The 20,281-nt window shown below is 31.9% G+C and overlaps 1 protein-coding gene across 2 annotated transcripts; it reads left to right on the top strand.

Annotated features, from left to right (window-relative positions):
- Positions 1-7,439: 7,439 nt before the first annotated feature.
- On the top strand, positions 7,440-18,870 carry LOC130818387 (uncharacterized). Of its 2 annotated transcripts, none has more exons than XM_057684561.1 (7): positions 7,440-7,726; positions 7,825-7,865; positions 7,968-8,036; positions 8,222-8,410; positions 15,512-15,583; positions 18,146-18,324; positions 18,412-18,870. In XM_057684561.1, exons 3-7 carry the CDS (start codon positions 7,983-7,985, stop codon positions 18,527-18,529), a joined length of 612 nt encoding a protein of 203 aa, XP_057540544.1. In that variant the 5' UTR covers positions 7,440-7,726; positions 7,825-7,865; positions 7,968-7,982; the 3' UTR covers positions 18,530-18,870. The 2 variants fall into 2 exon arrangements, with proteins under 2 accessions (XP_057540544.1, XP_057540538.1); XM_057684555.1 differs by having other exon boundaries at positions 7,973-8,036.
- The last annotated feature ends 1,411 nt before the right edge of the window (positions 18,871-20,281 follow it).

Genomic DNA, 20,281 nt, shown 5'->3' on the forward strand with positions numbered 1-20,281 from the left:
TCATGTTTCATAAAAGCCTAATATTGATGCTCCGCCGACATAAAAAAAGAACCATCCAAAAGCATGAGTAAAATCAGCCTACTTAATTTGGATTAAAAAAAGTATTCCCTCTGTTATTTTTTATCTTCCACTTTCGGTTTTCACACATATTAAGGAAGATAGAATCTTTGGGTTGTAGTGTGTATTATTTTAATTAAATAGTAATGTGAAGTAATGATTGTATTGGAAGTATGAGGTTGTAGTGAGTATTATTTTAATTAAATAGTAGTGTGAAGTAATGATTGTATTGAAAGTATGAGAGAAAAAATATTTATAAATAAAAGAAAAGGGGTACATTAAAAGAAAAGGGGGGTTTTAAGGGGTAAAAATGGGATAAAAACTTTCTAAAAATAGAAAGTATTCTAAAATGGAAGAACTTTTATAACTACCCATTATAATAATATGGAAGATAAAAAAGAATATAGGGAATATTTTAGAACATTTTTTCAGGAGTGGAATGGTTAAGGTCCAAAAGTGTAGTGCAAAATTTTGAAGGAACTTTTAATGCTCACACAATTTGAAGAATTGTGATACCGTGGAGAAAAAAAGTTATGGCATTGCACAAAACCATAACATATTATCATTTACCAAATAAAGAATAATTTTTAAAAAGCTAATTTAACCAAAAAGACTAAAAAGTAACTTCCTCTATTTAATATAATTTGTATCTAATTTTTATTTTTAGGTGTTTTACTAACTTTTTTGTTATAAAGATCTTTATAATTTTCTTTTAACTTTACACACAAATTTAACTAATCTTTTAATCTCATCTACTTATTTATTGAACTCACTTGGTACACCAACTATCAATCAGTATCAATTATTATTTACTCTCTTTATTCTTCTCAATTTGTATCAAAATCTATTTTAGATTGTTTCACTCTGCATTATTTTCTTATTTGGAATTTGATCCACCATCTTTTTTAAATTCATCCAAAATATTTCAACTCTTCATAGATAATAGTCTTCTTTCAAACCACTCTTGCAAATCAAATTGGATAAAGGGAGTATTTTTTTTGAAATATTTTTAACCATTCACGAATTAGTTTATACTCCCTCTATTCCTAAATGATCTTCATATTTGTCATTTTGAGTTGTTCCATTTGTTGTTTCCTAAAAAATCTTTTTGTTTATATCAAAAATGTAACAGACTCAAAATTCTTAATCTTAATCTTCTGATTAATTATTTCGAATTTTCAATTCAAATTTCTAATCCTTTGGTTATCCATTTCAAACCATCTTTAATTCCTAAACTTTTTTCCGATTTTGTAATTTCTTTCAAATATTAAACTTTAAAATATTATTTTGTTTTAAATTTTTTTATAAGCACTAAATTATTATTTTATTATTTTATAGTACGAAAAGTAAATTTAATTATTATATTTACGATTTTGTAAAACGTTATGTTTTATGTTTCCTTCCTTAAACTAACATTACTACTTATTATTTTAACCTTATAACTTTGATTTAATTATTTTATACCTAAAAATGAGTCGTATTTTTATTATTAACTTTAAGTATAGTTTTAATCAAAATTTTCTAACTAAACTATCATATTTTTATGATCAAACTTACCTATTATTTTAAAGTATGTTCACTTGTACATACTAGAACAAAAATTTAATGAACCAAAATCCTTTCTGCTTAACTCATGACTTTCATTACTTATACAAGCTAACTTTCTTCTACACTTCGATCTCTTATACACCCACTTACACATTCCAACTCTTACAAGTTTACTTCCACACTCCAACTTTTACACATACACTTATATACTCCAAATCACTTACACAAGTTAACCTTCTTCCATACTCCAAACATTCTTATTCATACAGCTTATGAACTAGAAATTGACCAAAACCCATTATAAATACCCCCTTTCCCATGAGAACACTTCCACCTCCATCATCAAATCTTTCTAACATTTTTTCTTATATTTTCTCTTCACTAAAATCTTACTAACTTAATACCTTTATTATTAGTTGAAGAAATTCAAGAAGATGGAGCTTAGAACACTCTTTATTTAGCTTAAATCATCGTCATCTTAGAGCATTATTGGGTTATTACTTTGGGCACTTAATGTATCATTATTTTTGGATTTTGAATTTATTTATTTTGGGAGCTTAGAAAATCATCAATATTTTGGGATTTTGGATTAATTATCTTTGGAGCATTATTATCTATCTTAGAGGGTCTTATTTCTTATTATAGTCGATAACTCTTCATGTAAAGTGTATTCACTAGTACCTCATAGTTTTGATACAATGCATATTATCACAATGAACACTAATGTCCTAAAGCAAATAGCATATAAGGGTTAGTTACTGCGTGTACGTACCTGTAAGCGTCATTGCACGACCAAAAGTTACAAAAGTCACCCAACTAAGATTCTAATTTCCTCTCATGAACTGAAAACCTATACAAGTTAGGAATAGAACTAATAAATCCCCTTAACTACTTTGTCGAACCAACTAAATACCAAAGTAACCACTATCACCAATTCAACATGAGTTTTTCGATTACTCTAGCACATACACAACTCATTCAATACAAGTCAAAATCATTAACTCAACACAACATAAGTCTTTTCATCAATTTAAAAGTAAAATTATATCTGAATCGTTCCTTTTCATCAACTAATTTTGAGTATATTGGTTCGTGTTACTAAAAAATAACTAATCACAACTAAGTCTTTTAATTTTTAATATAATACTAATATAATGATAAGGCAAATCTTAGAGTTATCAAATTTTGATATCATTTGTTACATTCTCCAAGCTAGAGAGAACTATAACCAAAACAACATAACGAGTAACTTTGGCAACCCTCGATGATAAGTTGACATTATGCTCTTGGCTTTACTAAAATTATGCATGTATAACTTTATTGACGACCTACTAAGAGTACTTGCAATTCACAACAATCAAGTCACAACAATTTGCAGCTATTACTCCCAATTAACAACCAATACCCTTACATATATCAGGTGTCATATTGTTGTGCTTGTTGATCAGTGATGAACTTGATCAGTGTTGATCCTATGAATCATGGTATGGTTATGAGTATTAACCAAATGAACTTACTTAAGTGTTAAGGTTATCGAATTGTATAAGTGGCAGTAACGTACTTCTGTCAGGATTGAAAATGTTATCTTAATGACTTAAAAGTATGGAACTGTAAAAGAATATAGTAAAAATATACTGTGGTGTCAATTAATTATAAGTTCGTACTTAAATTATTATTTTGTAAATGTATCGTATAATTTATGTATTTTGAGCTAGATAGGAAGGTATGCTTGGCGTTAAGCGCTGATCGATTCAATTGGCTGTTATCCATATCATGGATGACAGCATTTTGTAGGATTTAGTTTTAGGTTTCGAATCAGGCCGCAGTATTTACTATTTATCAAGAACTTAGCTGCTTTTATTGATGACTTGATGATGATGTATTTTTTTTTCATTTTGAGCAAACAATATTTCTTATCAGATGTAATATTTTACTTTTATTATAAACAGTTTCAGTTTTTATAATTTAAATTTTTTAACAGTTCGACAATTTGAGACTTCCGCAATATTTTTGTATTAAACATTATTATTAAATGTGCATTAATTATGTATCGAGATTGTCGCTCCTGTTACAAAAAATTTCGGACATAATTAACCTAATTTACTCCTAATTTTGATTAATAAAATATACTATTGAAGAAATGACTTGAGACTCAAGCACACTATCATTAAAAATTTTCCCGCCTTTATTCTATTATTGACAAGGAAACATTTGATGTTTGACTTGATATTTAGGGAAACAATCAACTCATTAAAACATGTAATATTTGTTGATTGACTATGATTATGTGATGATCTATTTCTTATATAAACCATAAGAACAATATACATATAAATTTTTATTTTAACTTATATAATAATAAATCACCGTCATACAATGAATAAGCTAACTATTATAGTTGAAGACTTTTTTAATTTTTATTTGTCTCAATTATCAATATATAATATATTATTTATTCACTTTTATCATGATAATATCAATCAATAATCAATAAAATATACTAATGAAAGAATGATTTGAGACCTGTGTCATACTGTCATTAAAAATTTTCCCGCCTTTTTTCTATTATTGACAGGAAAACTTTTGATATTTGACATGATATTTAGGGAAACAATTAACTCATTAAAACATGTAATATATGTTGATTGACTATAATTATATAAGATGATCTATTGAAATACTATATTTTCTTATGTAACCAAACAAATAATATGCATGTAAATCCTTATTTTAACTTAAATAATAAATCATCATCGTATCATGTAATGAATAAGCCAGCTTAGTTGGCTATTTTTTCATCTAAATCCTTCCTCCTATCATCATAGTGGAAGACTTTTAAATTTGATTTGTCTCAATTATCAATAATATCATAACAATACAAAGAATATAATAATTAAGTTTGTGTTGTAAATGAATTAATTTTATAAAATAATATTACTATTCAACTAGTAAATATTTATAGCATCCGTGTTTTACACGAGAATCTTTCTGATACTTTATTAATGTTTTTGATTTCTAGGTATTTAATTTCCACTAACTTTATCGTAACATTTTTAAATGTCTTCGCATGCTCCTCACAAACTTTATTTAAATATTTTTTAAATAATTGCGTCTATTAACTTAATTTTTAATATTTTTAATGTCTCTATTAACTTTATTATTCAATAAAGTAATATATTTACAACCTAAAAAATTTAAAATTTTTCTTAATTTCTATGAATATAGAACAGAGAAAATAGTAATTTTTCTTAAATAAAGAGTAGGAAATAAACATGTGCCACTACCACTATTAATAAAAGTTTAAAAACTAAACACCCCATTTTTTTGTGCAACCTAAGAATTATTTGGAAATATATGATCCACAATACAAAAGTAAAATTGTAAAGTATTTCTTCTGAACCACAAAACTAACTTTAAAAAAAGCGCAATGTTTTGCATTGTTATTATATTACGACAAGAAATATGGAGTAACTTTTTATTTCTAAACTTGGCTAAGTATTTAGTTATGTTGATGCTTACTATATTACTCCTTCGCCTCACTTTTTTATAATTCATTTTTATTTTTCATCATAATCTACACTTATTTTTTTAATTTTTGATTACATATTTATGTACATTTCATCTCATTCATATATTCATCATAGTTTCACAAAAATATTATTTTATCTACTCTTTTTAATTTTCTCAAGCCACTGAAAAAGTAATATTTTTTTCATGAATAAAGGAAATTATATATTATTAATAGCTATCGTTTAAAATATAGCTATTATGAAAACAAATAATAATATATGCTAGTATATCTTGTTATTAGGAGGCAAGATCAAAATTTTGAACTAGGGGGCCAAATAGTCAATATATCAGCAAATTATTAATTTAATATAAAACTAGTTAAACTATAAATTTAAAATCATGTAAACTAAAATGATAGCAAAGAAACTTATTTTCAACACATGAAGTTGATGCTTTTCTATTATTACCTTTTGAAAAAAAAATCTAGTATTTATATTTATGATATAGAAAGAACAATAACGTTATAATATAAATTTATTAGCTTAATTAGGATTAAATTCTTTCACCTTATTAGACTGGAAATTAAAATGCATATTATTCATAAATTTTTATATGAGATGGATTCAATATGAGATGCGGTTTGTATATGAGTAAAATAGTTTAATAATACAAATTAGCATCTGAACTTCTTATTTTAAAAGTATTTCATTAAAAGAAGATTTTTAATTATTATTATTATTGGGTGCAATGGTGGAGTATGCACCAAAAAGTAAAACACAATATTTTCTTTAAGAAAAACCCGAAAAGCAAGGATGAAATTAGAAAGAGTGTCTTGAAGAAAAACAAATAAGAGTAGTGCAAAGTCACCAATAATTCATGCATCACTAAATACTTAGTCTATAAGAAATTGGGAATTGGGAATTGTACTTACACTCACTTTATTGTTTAGGCAATTGCTATGCTTAATATAGCCATCATCCCTACATAATGAGCACATCCAATTTGGTTTATAATTAAGTAATCACACCATGGAATAAATATACACCCATTTATAATTGAATCAATACTTTTTATTATGAGAATTTTTAGAGAGGTGTTGCAATTATTAAGATGTACAAGAAATATAACTCATGAGAATAATTTTTTTAATAAATTATGTTAGTGCATATATTATAAATAAAATTGTTTCATATCAATTTTTAGTTAAATTTGTAATGCAAGGTATTAAAAAAATGATCGATATTGAAATAAGGAAGTTGTAAATGATGATATGTTTGTATTGTGAGGTAGCTGAATAGTAGATGTCCGATCAATGAGATATTCGAACCACGCTTTGTTCGTCCTGTAACACAAATGCACCTAATCAAGGGTGGGGTTGTGTCCCGATTGACCTTTTACGCTCAAGTCAGGTTAAGGAGCTTGTATAATGGAAGACGTACGTGAGTAAGAGAAAATGTCAGGCTTAGTTAACGTGTTTAGATCATGCTAGTTTAAAGAGATAAATAAAAAGATGTAAAGAGACAAACAATAATGATAATAATGACAAAATGATTACTCCGTCAAATTAAAAAGATATTTTATATGGAATAGTGAAAAGGAAAATCTGAGATTTAAATGTGATGAGGTGACAACTTTTGATTGCTTAGAAAATGGTGGACTTTCATGGGACTAAAACGACTTTATGACTTGAATGAACTTTTTTTGTGGACTTTTTGTCATTATCAGCCATTTTGAGTTTATGAATAAATTTAGCCCATTACATTTGATCAACCCCATGCACACAGAATGGTAAAGGAAAAAACTATTGTGGGAGGATGTCGGGATTTATGCAAAATTGTACTACCTGGTGCACTGATTTCTACAAATATTGAAATGTTTACCGAATCAACGATTCAAATGATTAGTGTCAAGTAATGACACACAATTTTAGAGATATATCTTTTACATAGGGATTGAGTCTGAATGAACAACTTAAGTGGTGTCCAAATGAACAAAACTCAATTTGATGACTGATTTTTGATGTGTGTTCATGCTAGGTTGAAGCCCCATGAAACTGATTATGGTTGTTCATAATCCTAATGATATTAAGAACATTATGAAATTAATCGCCTTAAGTCTCAACCTTAATTACCTCATCTCAAGATATTAGAAATTTCTAATAGAATTTTCCTTTTCATTTTCAAGTGGTCGTCATACACCATTATTTCCTAGTTTTCAAAACCATCAAAAGCAAAAAGTTTTTTCTCTAATTTTCTAGAATAACAAGTCACAAGTTAAAAGTTAAAAGTCAAAAGCCAAAAGCTATCAGAAAAAAACTATCAGTCTACCAAACATCCCCATGCTCCAATGTGTTTCCCTTGTTCATGAAACAGTTGCTGCCGAAAAACCCAGGACCCAGGACCCAGGACCCAGGACCCAGTACCAAAAAAAGGCAGGAGTGAAAGCGATGCACAAGATGTGGAGGCTGAAACGATTTGCAGATCAAGCTTCCATTGCTAGAACTTCTATTCTATGCTATCACAAACGATTTTCCAATGTCAATTCTTTCTCATTTTCCCCCTTTTCTCATCCTTCGCAGTCTACATCTGTCCGATTTCTAGACTTCTATCAGGTCTCTTCTCTCAGATGAATTCTTATTCAATTTTCGATTTAGATTTACTTTGTAATTTCAATCATTTGTAAATAATTGATTTAAATATATGGTTTCAGCTCGGGAGTAAAGATGCCATTGAGAAAGAACGTGCTCGACTGTATGTATCTATTTTTCCCTTTTTAATGCTTTTGTTTCATACCCATTTCCAGATTTTGATGATCTTGCGTTTTGAGTTTTTGTTTTTCTTAATTGAATTTAGGACAGTAAAGATGAGATGAGTAGAGGATATTTTGCTGATATGTCTGATCTTAAAAAACATGGCGGCAAGGTAATCACTTCAATTGTTGATTTTGTTGAGTATTTTTCTAGGGTTTTTGATTTCCCCTTGTTTTTGATCAGCTCAAAATATTCAAGTTTCATATGTAGTAGTTGTATATTTTTTGGTCGCTCGCAAAATGCAATATGAGTTCTGTGTGATTTAAGTTTTTGAGGTTTTGTTATGAATCTGGGTAGATTGCCATGGCGAATAAGAATCTAATTCCTGTGGCTGTAGCGGCGAAGTTTCCTACTCTGGAAGTTAGTTACTCAGACGGTACACTTCTTAAGCTGCCTCTTGGGTCAGATGGCAATGTGGTTGATCCCAACAAGTTGGATGTTCCTGAGGCAACTTTGCTTTCTCTTTCGTTTCGTGCAAGTTCTCAGGTTTGCTTATCATCATATTTTTCTGTATGAATGCTTTTTGTGTAACTTGTCTTTATGATGCTTTTGTTCGATGCGGTTGAGACACCTTGGCTATACGAGAACCACTTAATGACATATTATTGAAAGCGTTAAATTAGTGTATATTAGCCATATATGATGAAGTTTTTGCTATTAAACAACTTGCTTGTAGTTTGAAGACTAGGTAGAAGGGTGTCAATGATGATTATATTGACTCAATAAGCCAAGAGTTTCAGATGTTTTAGAGATAAGCTGATTTGGCTTTACATTGATGGTGTATTACTTGAAATTGAAATTGGCTGAGAACAAATGTTGAGTTTAATAGGTCGTCTACTTTACATTGCCTTAATCGATCTTCCTAGTTTCATGAAATAAAAGGATTAAGACCTCACAATAGAAAATAATGATGTGAATTTAACCGCAAGCGCACAGTGTACGTGTAGCTGCGGGTCGAACACGAGGAAGCGAGTTAATAGATTTGTTCAGTTTATGACCACAAGATACGGACAGACAATATATTTGGTTTGAAAATCTAACACTACCATGAGCAATAATTAAAATGATGCAAATAAAACTAGTAAATAAAGCAAAGATAATAATTGATATGAAGATAACGATAGTAAAGCAGATCTAGGATGTCAGGAATCGCCTAATTCTGAAATGGAAATTAATTACCCTCATAATTGTATGAAATTGAATCTTTGACATGATTGAAAGTGATCTAATTAATCTCAAGCTTTTGCTCTATCGATCAACGTCGTTTCAAGACCTTACTAATATTAATCCTCAAACTTCTGTTTGTTGGTTAAACTAGTATGAATTTAACTTAAATATACCCCAATCCTAAGTTAATCCTAATCTCAAACTTCCGTTTAATGAAAAGGTTAACAAAGATATTTAAACTAAGGTTCATTAAGCATAGATTTAATCATAGACCCTAATTTCACACAATTAATCAATCAAAAGATCATTTCATGCTTCAAATTAGGGTCAATCCCTCGGTCCTAGAATAGAAATCTACTCACTAGACATAATGATGAACATGAATTTCACAATTTATTTAAAATCCTAATTAAGATGCTAAACATAATGAAAATAAGCAATTAAAAGACAACATAAAGACAACATAAAGAAACTTACTAATTGGAATATGAACAAACTATGAATTGCATCCAATTAAGTAGAAGTAACCATGGAAGAACATTAAAAACTGAATATCTTTTCTAAGAACCCAAAAAACTAAGAAAATTTGAAAATTAAGACATAAGGGAGAGATAAAACTAAAAAGTAACTACCACTATTTATACTAAGGTCTACTTTGGGTAAAATTCCCAAAAAAAAACTGAAATTAAATAAAATAAAACATTAAAATGGCATGGATAACTGCTGGCATTGCTGATCCAGGAACTGACAACGAGTCGTTGCCATTACAGGCGGCTCATCGCTGCTTCAAAGGAACATACTATCTTTTCCAGTGAGTGGCGACAAGTTGTCGCCCATAGGTTGAGTAAAAGCAGCGATTCGCCGCTATCTTCTGATCTTTAATGTTGCACACAGTGACTTGCGACGAGTCGTCGCCTCATGGTCAGGTAAAAACGACGACTCGTTGCTTTCTTCTGACTTGTGAGGCTCGCTGTTTTACTGGCGGTGAGTCGTGTCCCTTTGAGTTCTCCTTTACTTAGAATGTTTTTGTGACTCTTTATCATTCTTCAACTTATAAGACACCATTTTTCTTCTTTCCATAGTGCCCTGCAATAGTATAAGCCACAAATCTTGTGCAAACATGCTTAATAATCATCAAAATTAATCCATTTACTCACAAATAATCGAATCATCATAAGTTAGAGTAAATGAGCTAAAAACGATCCTAAACCACCTCTAATCTTCAAGAAAGGAGTATAAAAATAAGCACAATAAGTGCAAATAATTGCACTTATCAAATAAGAAGGCAAAAAAACCAAGAAAAACAAAGCACAACAATGGAGGAACAAAACAAACCAATCAAAAGACTATACAAGCAAGAACACAAGATTTAATGGTACTTGGATACCTCTCCTCAAATAGGGTTATTACTAACTATTCAACAATTCATTAAAGAAATGTCACTTACAAACAAAAAAAACTCGCTCTCTAGAGCTCAAATTTTAATCCTCTAGTGGATTCTTTAACTTTAATACATGAAAGAATCACTTGGGCTCTCCAAAACCCTATTTTTTCTCTATGTTTAGCCACCACACAACTCTAATGCTTCACTTGGCCTCTCAAGTAGCTCACGAAATCTGCATAGGAATAGCCCTCTAAAGGACAATACATGTCTAATACTCCTTCGTTTTCTTTGAGTTTGCACCATATAACTCAAATATGTGAAAGTTATTTGAGTAATATGGTTCAAACCCAAAGGGACATGGTGTGCATTATGCTGCCCGAAATGATCCTTGATTAGAGCTTAAAGTATGATACTTTATCTCTAATATCACCAAGAACAAAAGCATGAGTTTGCTTGATGAGACAAATTACTCTATCAATGAAAATAGCAATGCATAGAGAAAATTAAATGCAATAAAGAACAAAGACAAAGATTTATTAGGTTCACCCAACTTGAGCTTCGTCCTCGGTGGTGTGTAATTTCTTTGATTAGAAACAATGTCACATTTTCGCTAGTCGTATGTCTCGATTCGAGATTCGCTCAAAATGGACCAAAATTCGCCCAAAACCAACCAAAATTCGCTTTTTTCGATTCGCAAATCGCAGAGAGATCAGGAATCATGTGACACTGATTAGAAAAACAATGGAGTTTAAAAAAATCTTACAATGAGTAATAATACTAGAGAAGAAGAGAAGAAGAAGTGGGCTATTTGTTTAGGCTTAGGAGTTAGAATGATTACGCATTTACAATGAGTGTATGAGCTTTCTATATATAAGGACTGATCTCTCTTAAAGATTGACATAGGAAAAGCCACGGGATAAATGAACATCAAAACCTCGCATTCAGAGCAAGACAAGAACATGACAGAAAAAGTGCTCGTTCGAGCATTACTCATGCTTATTTGAGTACCACAATTTTTCCATTCACTGTTCAGACAGAGTGCTCGTTCGAGTAGCTATGAAGCTTGTTTGAGCTCTATACTCTTCAATGTCTTTGATTATTTGCTTTTGCAAGTTTGATTTTGATTAGCTGCCTCGTTCATGACAAGTGTCTTTCTTCTGGTGCCTTGTTTGGGCACTTTGGACAACAGCTAACTCTTACTCTTCCTAATTAAGACTATTGATCACACAACATTTTTCGCACCTTCAAAGCTCTTATAAACACTCATCATGCATTAACATACATTTAAACACTCTTGATGGTGCACCCCAGTCACCATAACTTTAACAATATTTACCTTGACTTGAGTTCACCCAAGTCAAAACATTTTCCAACACACTTCATCTAACAAGAAAAAAACTTAATCGTCAAAAACTAACACACCAAACATGCCCTAATGGGCAGCACATCAGGCAAGGAGCTAAACCAACCAAGTTCATACACAATGTGAACTTGTTGGTGGGCAATGGCTTCATCATCATGTCGACCGGGTTATCGTTGGTATCAATCTTCACCAAACCCAATCTCTTGTGCTTAACCTCATCTCGAATAAAATTAAACTTAATATCGATGTGTTTGGTTCTTATATGGAACATTTTGATTTCTCGCCAAGTGAGTTGCACTTTGACTAACACAATGAACATTCACTAAACTCATCTTATTGCACATCTCACCAATTAGACCTTCAAGCCATTTTGCGTTTTTGAATGATTCGGCAATGGCTATTGTACTCTACTTCGGTAGTTGATATGATGGTCACATCTTGGATCGATGATTGCCAATTTACCGCCGAACCACCCATAATAAAAAAAACCCTGAAGTAGACTTTCTAGCATCCAAATCACCTCTATAATTGGAGTCACAAAACCCGATTAGCCCGCTTGAAGCTCTCCCATACTTGAGACACATTTGAAGTACATTTCAAATACCTTAATAACCACTTCATTGCTTCCCAATGTGCCTTACCCGGATTAAACATGTATCTACTCACCAAACTAACGACATGAGCAATGTCGGGCCTATAACACAACATATCATACATGACACTACCAACAACGCAAGTGCAAGGAATGCTCACCATTTGTTCTTTCTCTTCCTTTGTTTGTGGAAACAACTTTTTGGACAATTTGAAATGAGAAGTAAGAGGAATTGACGCACTTTTAGTATCAACCATGGAGAAGTGCTGCACAACTTTTCAATATACCTCCTTTGACTAAGGTACAAGAAACCTTTTGCTCTATCTCTCAAGATCTCCATTCCAAGTATCTTCTTGGCTTTACCAAGATCCTTTATACCAAACTCTCTTGAATGAAACTCTTTCAAGCTCTCCACCTCAAACAAATCACTACATGTAACTAGCATATCATGAACATATAAGAGAAAATACAACAATGAATCGTTATCAAGTTGACACACTCCCATATTTGGGGTGTGAAATTATGGGCTGAACTTCTTTCGATTTTATGAATGAAAAAAAAAATCATTCTGACAAAAGTACTACAATCATGTTCCCAACATATATTGGTTGGGTAAAGAAAAGAGCAAAATCAGCTCCCTCAATTGACAAGTCATCTCATAGTAGCAGGCTTTCATGATGTTTGTCTTCTTCTCAATTGATAGGGGGTTCCCAAAAAATAGTACAACTTAACCAGTGGACAAAAAGTAGATTCAGTAGCATGTAAGGGAAAAGTATGAGCATTTGGGTGGGTGGGTCCCCATATGACCCTTTGAATTATTGGACTAAGGAGATAAAATAGTCGTGGCTTCATCTTTTTACTCTTAACTAATCCACACCATTTCCAACCATTAATGAGCAATAAGGAATCCTTTCTAAAATTTCTTTGTCATGATTCATACATCTCACAACCCATAACCCTCTCAATGAAAATCAAGCTTCGTGATTTTATCGGACCAAGTTAATCAAAAACTGGCTGCTCAATTGGAAGACAATTGAACCACCGAAATGCAAACTAAAGGAACTCAAGAGTCAAGAACGTGTGCTTCCATATGTTTTGAAACAGGTTCTCAGTCATCTTCTTCCCTATAAACCTAGCCCTTGAAGTTCAATTACCACCTCCTTATGCCCTTCTTTCTTCCCTTTTAATTAGGTGATCTTCCATGACCGATCTTCTCGGTCCACAGTAGCCGTTTTCTCCTCCGGTCATCAATCCCTTCAACGAAAATCCCAGGTCCTTTACTGGGACCTCTTGATTTTCTCACTATATTTTCCGGTGGCCTCCCGTAATCAACTAAAAACATCCATGGTTGTCGTTGCCTTTTCCGACCAATCCTGTCTCCGATGAATTTTCCTCGTCTACCCCATGAACCGCAACATACAAAGCCATCTCCATGATTTCTTTCTCCTGTTCACACAGACTGTGTCAAGCACCTCCTCCATTTCTTGGCAAGTGCTCTACATCTAAGTCCACCGGATTTTCGCCACCCTCCATGATGTTGCTTTTCTTCTTTTGTCTTCTCCCTTTTCTCTTGTTTTTTCTTTTGAAACCCTAATTTCTTCCACTTTTTTGATTTTTCCGGTTAATACATGACCACTTATGTTGAAGATTTTCTCACTTTTATCCTTAATCTCTTCTTTAAACCCTAACTCTTCACCAATGACGTTTTCTTTGAGACATGGAATTGGTTCTTTGTATTCTGTCTCCTTGAACGGAACATTCCAAGATTTGGAATCTTGAAACATTATCTTAACACTTTCTTTCCTATTACTATACTCTACAATGTCTTTCCTTATTTGCTTGCGCAATGCAATAGTCAAATTGTTATATTGCTTCAGTAATTCATAATAGTCTTCTGTGCTACTTACAATTGCATTTGCTGAACCAAACATTTGTCTAACTCAGATTTTAGTACTGGTCTCCGAGGACCGATTGGCTCTGATACATGTTGCAACACACCCAAATTTGGGTGTGTTTGGTGCATGAAACAGAAGCAATAATGGAGCAAAACAGACAGAACACAAGAATATAAGAACTGATGTTAGTGATGTAGCTTCGAGTGCCACAAAAACTCCACAAAGAACTATCTCTTTATTTCCACAAAATGTCTAATCTCTTATTTATTACATCCAAGAGTATTTATACTAACAAGCTGTATAATTAACTAATTAGTAAATTATCTTAAATACCCTTTTAACTAATATATCACATTTTTCATAAACATACTAGCATAAGAACTTTTTGTGAAGTCATGTGTGATCATTAAACCATCAGTGGCCTTATAAATCCCAGTTTGCATCAAGATTGCTTTCATTTTGACCTACCACAAGTTAATTTTACACTTCTATCGAACTTCTCAGTGTCTAATTTCATTGTAGACATATTTCACCAATTTTGCACTCCCAAATACAACGAAAACAACTTGGCTTTGATACCCAATTGAAATGATCCTAGATTAGAGCCTAAAGTATGAATTATGATACTTTATCTCTAATATCACCAAGAACAAAGGTATGAAGTTCCTTGATGAGACAAATTACTCTATCAATGAAAGTAACAATGCATATAGGAAGTGAAATGGAATAAAGAACAAAGACAAAGATTACGAGGTTTAGCCAACATTGGGCTACGTTCTCGGTGGTGTGTAGTTTCCTTGATTAGTAGTCAATCGTGGCCAAAGTCTCTTAAAAAATTGTGAACTTTGTTGTCTTGTGCAAAAATACACTTCCAGTCATGGTTGCGGTTGTCTCGACGCAAAAATCTTTACAATAAGATTGCAATACGGTGATGCGGGTGATTTTTTGCTGTATACTCATAGATTGGTGCCTGATAAGGATCCATCTATTTGGATGGTCTGCACTCTGGCAGTTCATTGGTTTCATCATCAATGTTTTGGCCGGAAGATTTGCAATAAACCTTTTCTTGTTCTCTATCTTGGAGTTTTAACATTTGTAAAGTTGACGTTTCGAGTTTGCTATGTAATTTGTTTTACATGAGGCTATCTAAGTAGTTGTGTTCTGACTTTTTGATGCTCTTTTACAGGCTATGAATGAATCTTGGAGCAAACCGTTCCTTAATACTTTCAGTGATTCCAAAAACATCCATCTCTATGAGGTATTTATGTTAGAAATAGAACTTTATTTATGCAGAATGGTCTCCCACTCTATGCATGGTTGTGTTATCATTTATCAATTTGAGTTGTGTGGTCGAGTCTTAGCTGTTGCTAGAATATGTATCACAAATTTTGAATATAATGCTACTTTCTGAGGGGTTTACAAAACATGAATATATTTCATGTCCATTCATTGTGAAATCGGTTACATTTCTTTAGCACATACTACATCCTTGTTTCTTCCTCAAGTGTTTGTGTTATTTTACACAGCGAGTGGTATGATGGGATTGGATGCATATTGGATTTTTATTTTTAGGGCTTCTTTCATCGACCTAGTATAATCAACATTTATCTTTTTGGGTACTTTGTTAACTCCGTCAATGTGTAAGCTTTTGGAGTAATCAAGATTTGTTCCTTGTTTGAGTGTGAATTTTTATAGTGTTTGGCTCTTATGCAATCTCAAGCACTGATCTAGGTTATTTAAACAATGAAAGTCTTTTCTGGGAAAGAGCGCAATTGGGAGAAAGCAAACTGTCAGCTTGTTTGCCTTGCTGTTTCGGTAATTTGTTCTTATACTCTTATGGTTTCTGTTTGTACATGGAGAGTAGTGAGCAATAACAAGAGTTTTAAAGCCATGCCCCATAATCCATAATATCTTGGATCTAAGGATTTCTATTGTAGGTATGCCAAAGTGGGACGAGCATTTGCGTAATTCGGTCATTGAGCTTTCTTGAGTTCACATTTATTTTATAAAGTTTACTTTCTACACTACAAAATAGCTTGCTTTCAAGTAGTTACCCTTGAACATATTGGGTCTGGTTTTGTTTGGCTATTAAAGCTGATTGACTAGACAGGGTAATGAGGAAAGCCTTGACTCATGATTTGATTCTTAAAGGCTCAAGTAAATATCGAGGACTGAGTGTTCAAAACCTATTATATCTTATATCTTCAAATTGGAGCTGGCTTGTCATTAACTGAAATTTCGAGTCTTACACAACTTTTTGAAGTAAATTAGTCAAAACCTAGTATGATATTGCCCATGTTTACTTCTCGACACATATAATGTATTTCTTGGGATTACCCTTCTTTGTTATTGCCCACCAAAGTATTATTCTAGGCACCTTGTCGTATGTTTTTATTTCAAGTCAATAAAAACTATGTGCAAGTTTCCTTTTTTAGCCCTATTGTAAGCCATCATTTGTCTCATAAGATGAATTGCTTCTATTGTAGATCTCCCTAGAATAAATCCAAATTCGTTCTTTGATATGTTGGTACATCTCTAATTTTATACATATCTATCACTCTTTCCCATAACTTTATATGCGTATATGAGTTGTATTCTTCGATACTTGGAGCAATCTTGGACATCTCCCTTATTATTGTAAATGGGCACTAGATTACTTCTCCGGTCATTGGGCATCTCGTTTTCCTTCCAAATCTTGTTGAATAGATCAGTTAGCCAAGTTATTCCAATTGTCCTTAGGCATCTATTTACGTTAATAAGTATACCATCTGGTCCAACCATGGAATAAAAACTCCTCCGTTACGTTACGTAACGCCCGTTATATAACCTGTTTGAAAGTTGTCGCGACGTTAAATCTTGTTATATAAAGGTGCATGAAATTTCACGGTCAAAACGCCGCGTTGACCGTTATATAACGTGTAACGCCTGTTATTTTACCGTTGTAACAATATTTCATCGTTACAATGTTATCTGTCTTTCATTAAAATATTAGTACCCATTAATTTTAATTATTACGATTACTTATAGTTACTCATAGTTTTAGTTGATAAACAATATAATTAACTAATAACTAATAAATGAATTAATTATACACTAAAAGAATCTCAAATATTGAAACTATAATAGATAGTTGCATATTATTGCATAATAATCGTAGTTCAACAACAGACATGCAATTATAAGTTTAAAACCCCTTATGTGATTTTTTTCCAAAAATCACACCGCATCAACCGCAATTCACGTTATTTCTCCGTTATAGCCATTTTTCGGGACAGCGCGACCGTTTCCACAAACGCATCAGCGACCGCGATTTTTTTTCCATGGGTCCAACTGCTTTCTTTAGCTTCATTTTCTTCAATGCCCCCTCCATCTTTGATTTTTGTATTCGCATAAATTCTCTATCTTCATCTAAGGGAGTGATTGTTGTGTTCCTTGCAAAATTTTCTTATTCTCCATTAAATAGCTCATCAAAGTACTCACCTACATCGATCCTTAATGTTTTTGTCCTAAACTAGAATGTTCTTTTCCTTGATCTTTAATACACTTTATTACACCTATGTCATTAGTTTTTGCTTGCCTCCTCTTTGTCGTCCTATAAATATATTTTTCTCCTTTAGAATCTAGTTTAGGACAAGGTGCATGAATATAGAAAATGCTGAAGTCGGTTAGTGACATAATTCTTGTTAAAATCAAATTGCAAAGTTGTAAACACAAATCTCTCATTGAAACATATGCTTCTTTTCATTCAAAGTATTATTATGATGTATTGCTCATTCTTTATCTACAATGAACTTTAAAATACAAGTTGAAATCCATTCAGGTATCTTTAGTTGACTCATGGTTTCTGTCACTAAGTCCCGTTAAGCGGATCTTGCTTCGAATGATGAAGCAATCAAATCCATCCGAGAATTCAGGTGCTTTGCAAAGGCGGTTTGTCTATTCATTTGGTGATCACTATTACTTCAGAAAGGAACTTCAGATATTGAACCTTTTGACTGGGTACGAGAATCTTTGTCTTCTCTTAGTACCCGCATTCGAATATCCTTTTCGTCAATACATTAGTCTCAAAAACTGTATTTTTAACAGGTACGTTTTCTTGCTGGACAAATTTGGTAGAATAAGATGGCAAGGTTTTGGAGCAGCAACGGAAGAGGAGTTATCCTCACTACTTTCATGCACATCCAATTTACTTGAGGAGAAATAAGGTCCCCAAGTAGTCGATCTTGCATCGTGCAAAGTTTGTGTAACATTATTTTTACTGTTGAGTCATTATAGGCCTATGGTCGGAACGTGACGAATTTTCAAGATTCTAGTACGGTACCCTTAATTGGTTTATGATTAATTCCAAGAGGAGTTTTGATAGCACAAGCCACACATTTTTGATGATAAATAAGTGATGATTGATACAGTTGATCGTACTTGTATCCCAAGATAGTTGGACTAACCAGTTTTTATATCATATTCTTAGTTTACATGAAACAAACCTAGGCCTTTTGGACCATTTGATGATAGGTTTATTCAGTCGACCTCAGATATGTTCAGCTCTGCTCTGCTCTACTCTACTTCTTGATTGCATTTGTTTTCAATTTTGTGTATCGAGTTGAGTCTTGGTTGCTCAAATCTTGTTCCTATGGTTGTATTCAAACCGCTTACTCGTTTGTCTTGGAGCTGAGCGCTCTCTGTGTGTGAGGCTAGAATCAGAAAAATCTTGTCTCAAATCATTGGTTAGCCTTGGCTTATGATGGTCTTGAATGTCGTTTGAAGTTAGCCGAGTCCTTGGTCGGCTGGTCCTTGTTGAATCAAAAATTGGTTCCTCGTCATAGTAGCAAGCACCTCCAATTTTTTCGTATGCGATAAACGAATTTGGTGATGATGTTAATGTTGATTATGTTATTGCCTTATTGAATTTGTGTGATTTTTAGGAGATCACTCACTGATTTTGTTTGCTTATGAAGAATATAGTTGCCTTATGTTGCCTTTCGCAATTGTATATGAATATGAAGTATGAAATTATATCAAAAAAAAAGAAGCTATGAAATTAACTTTTCACTTTTTTATTATGTAATCTATAATCAAAATAATGGAATGAATAGCGTGAAAACAAAATAATATGGCAGCTTTTTTCAATCAGATGAAGTATTTGGTTAACTAAAAGTACTCATAATGATCGATTTTGTTTTATTCTTAATGTTCGCATTCTCAATTATTGATAGAGGATAGTGGCTGAAAATTACAAAGGGTTGTTTGATAATATGAATTGTTTGATAAATTTAGCTTATTTAGGTGTAAATATGGAATCATTAAATGTTAGGAAAAATTATCTAGAATAATTCAACATAATCTTGATTTTCCTACAATATTTCCATCTTTTAATTAACTATGGATAATTTTAACTTTGAAGGGTATTTTTCTAGAGTAAATCTGGTAATCGAATGACATTCTATAGCAAGTTTTGTTTTTTTTTTAAAAAAGATAAATTAACATAAAATGTCGAAAAAATACTAAAAAATGTTTTAAAAAATTTGATGATTTTTTTTATTTTTAAAAATTTTATATATAAATTTTTAAAATTTTTCTCTAATTTTAAATTAATCTTCAGTTTACTATTTTAGTGAATTACCTATTATAGCAGGTCATCAGGTTACCCAAATTTACTATAAACAAATACCCCTAAAGTTGGGATTATTTATGGTTAATCAATAAGTGAGATTATTATAAGAAAATCATGAAAAGGTTGGATTATTCTAGGTAATTTTTCCTAAATATTAATATTTGGTAAATTAATTGATTGAGACAATTTGAAGTTATAAATAATTTAATTAACAACAATCACTCCCTTAGATGAAGATAGAGAATTTATGCGAATACAAAAATCAAAGATGGAGGGGGCATTGAAGAAAATGAAGTTAAAGAAAGTGGTTGGACCCATGGAAAAAAATCACGGTCGCTGATGTGT

Source organism: Amaranthus tricolor, chromosome 1 (genome assembly GCF_026212465.1).
Source record: "Amaranthus tricolor cultivar Red isolate AtriRed21 chromosome 1, ASM2621246v1, whole genome shotgun sequence".
In the NCBI taxonomy this organism is placed as follows: Eukaryota; Viridiplantae; Streptophyta; class Magnoliopsida; order Caryophyllales; family Amaranthaceae; genus Amaranthus; species Amaranthus tricolor.

Coding starts and splice junctions, on each gene's coding strand:
- LOC130818387 (XM_057684555.1), top strand. CDS start 7,454: ATGCTCCAATGTGTTTCCCTTGTTCATGAAACAGTTGCTGCCGAAAAA. Junction 8,037..8,221: donor TTAAAAAACATGGCGGCAAG/GTAATCACTTCA, acceptor GAATCTGGGTAG/ATTGCCATGGCGAATAAGAA. Junction 8,411..15,511: donor CGTTTCGTGCAAGTTCTCAG/GTTTGCTTATCA, acceptor GCTCTTTTACAG/GCTATGAATGAATCTTGGAG.